Source organism: Aquarana catesbeiana, linkage group LG03, assembly GCF_042186555.1.
Source record: "Aquarana catesbeiana isolate 2022-GZ linkage group LG03, ASM4218655v1, whole genome shotgun sequence".
Lineage (NCBI taxonomy): Eukaryota > Metazoa > Chordata > Amphibia > Anura > Ranidae > Aquarana > Aquarana catesbeiana.
Genome location: NC_133326.1, coordinates 688,693,661 through 688,695,084, shown reverse-complemented (window position 1 = coordinate 688,695,084; position 1,424 = coordinate 688,693,661). Strand labels below are relative to the sequence as shown.

The following is a 1,424-nucleotide window of genomic DNA, read 5'->3' as shown; positions in this document are numbered from 1 at the left end:
CTTGAAAATGTACCTGAGAACTGCACAATAAACACATAAATAGGGCTCCCAGGCCCCAGGTTGAGCACAAGAGCTCTTGGGTTAATGCATACAGAAACTACTTAGCCTACCAGTTGGTCTTTGGTCTGTGGAAGCAAACCAGGAAGAACTCCCTAAAATAGGGATAAAGCATAAAAATTAATTGGTTCTGATGGTATGTGAACTCTATGACCTTAGTGTTACACCACTAGACACCTAAACTGTTGTGCTCAGTCTCAAATATTTCCATAAAACAAGACGAAGTTCTTCATTTCTTAAGCTGTAAATTAATGGATTAAACAATGGGGTCAGTACAGTATACAGAATTGATAAGAACTTGTTATTATTAATAGAGTTTCTTTGGTAAGGTACCATATATATTACAATCAGAGGACCATAATATGAACATACTGAAGCCAAGTGTGAGCTGCAAGTGGAGAAGGCCTTTTGCCGCCCAGCAGAAGAGGAGATCTTGAAGATGGTGATAAAAATATAGATGTACGTCCAGATGATGAACGAAAATGAGGAGGCTACAACAGGGACGGAGAGTATGACAACTTCTGTTCTCACCATGAAGGTGTCTGAACAAGAAAGGGCCACAAGAGGATCAAAGTCACAAAAGAAATGGTCAATGGTGTTAGACCCACAAAATTCCAGCTGACAAAGAAGAATTACAGTTGTTAAGACAACTGTAAAACAAAGAAACCAGGTGACAGAAACAAGAGTTCTGCATAACTGGAGGTTCATTATATCTGCATATCTCAAAGGGTTACAGATGGCCATGTACCGATCATAAGACATTATTGTAAGAAGAACAGACTCTACACTGCCTGAGGCAATATAGACATAGAACTGGATAATGCATCCTGCAAGAGACATGATGCTACCGTTTCTCAATAAGACATGAAGCATGTTTGGGGTAATATTAGTGGTAAACAAAATTTCAGAGATGGAAAGATGTTTGAGAAAGTAAAACATAGGGTATTGTAGCCGTTGGCTTGTAGAGACAAGTGTAATAATGAGGAAATCACCGGTTAAAGTTATTAAATATGCCATGAGAAACAAAGCAAAAAATATGGGAATACAAGGTCCACAACTCCTAAAACCAAGTAGAGAAATTTCTGTGATGGTCTTGTTACCAAACATTCTATATTAAATATGGTGGTCATACAGAGCCGTCTGTTGGGATATTATTGGAAGTTTGGAGTTCCTCAGAGGATTCTGTAAAAAAAAAAAAAAAAAAGTTGCATAAATATTTATTAAAAAAAATTCATAAGGCTCGCACTTGGCCTCAACTAAAGCAAGACTGCTGCATCAAATAGTAGCTGATTACTGGGCCACACAAATTCTATAAAAAATATTAATGGTGTGCTATCTCAAATAACGAAATGTGAATATAGAAGTCA

At 37.3% G+C, this 1,424-nt stretch overlaps 1 protein-coding gene across 1 annotated transcript; it reads right to left on the bottom strand.

Annotated features, from left to right (window-relative positions):
* Nucleotides 1-234: 234 nt before the first annotated feature.
* On the bottom strand, nucleotides 235-1,164 carry LOC141134757 (olfactory receptor 11L1-like). Its single transcript, XM_073624196.1, has one exon. The coding sequence runs from the start codon at nucleotides 1,162-1,164 to the stop codon at nucleotides 235-237; it is 930 nt and encodes a 309-aa protein (XP_073480297.1).
* Nucleotides 1,165-1,424: the final 260 nt, after the last annotated feature.

Excerpts from the sequence above, each read along its gene's own strand:
- LOC141134757 (XM_073624196.1), bottom strand. The coding sequence starts at position 1,164 with ATGTTTGGTAACAAGACCATCACAGAAATTTCTCTACTTGGTTTTAGG.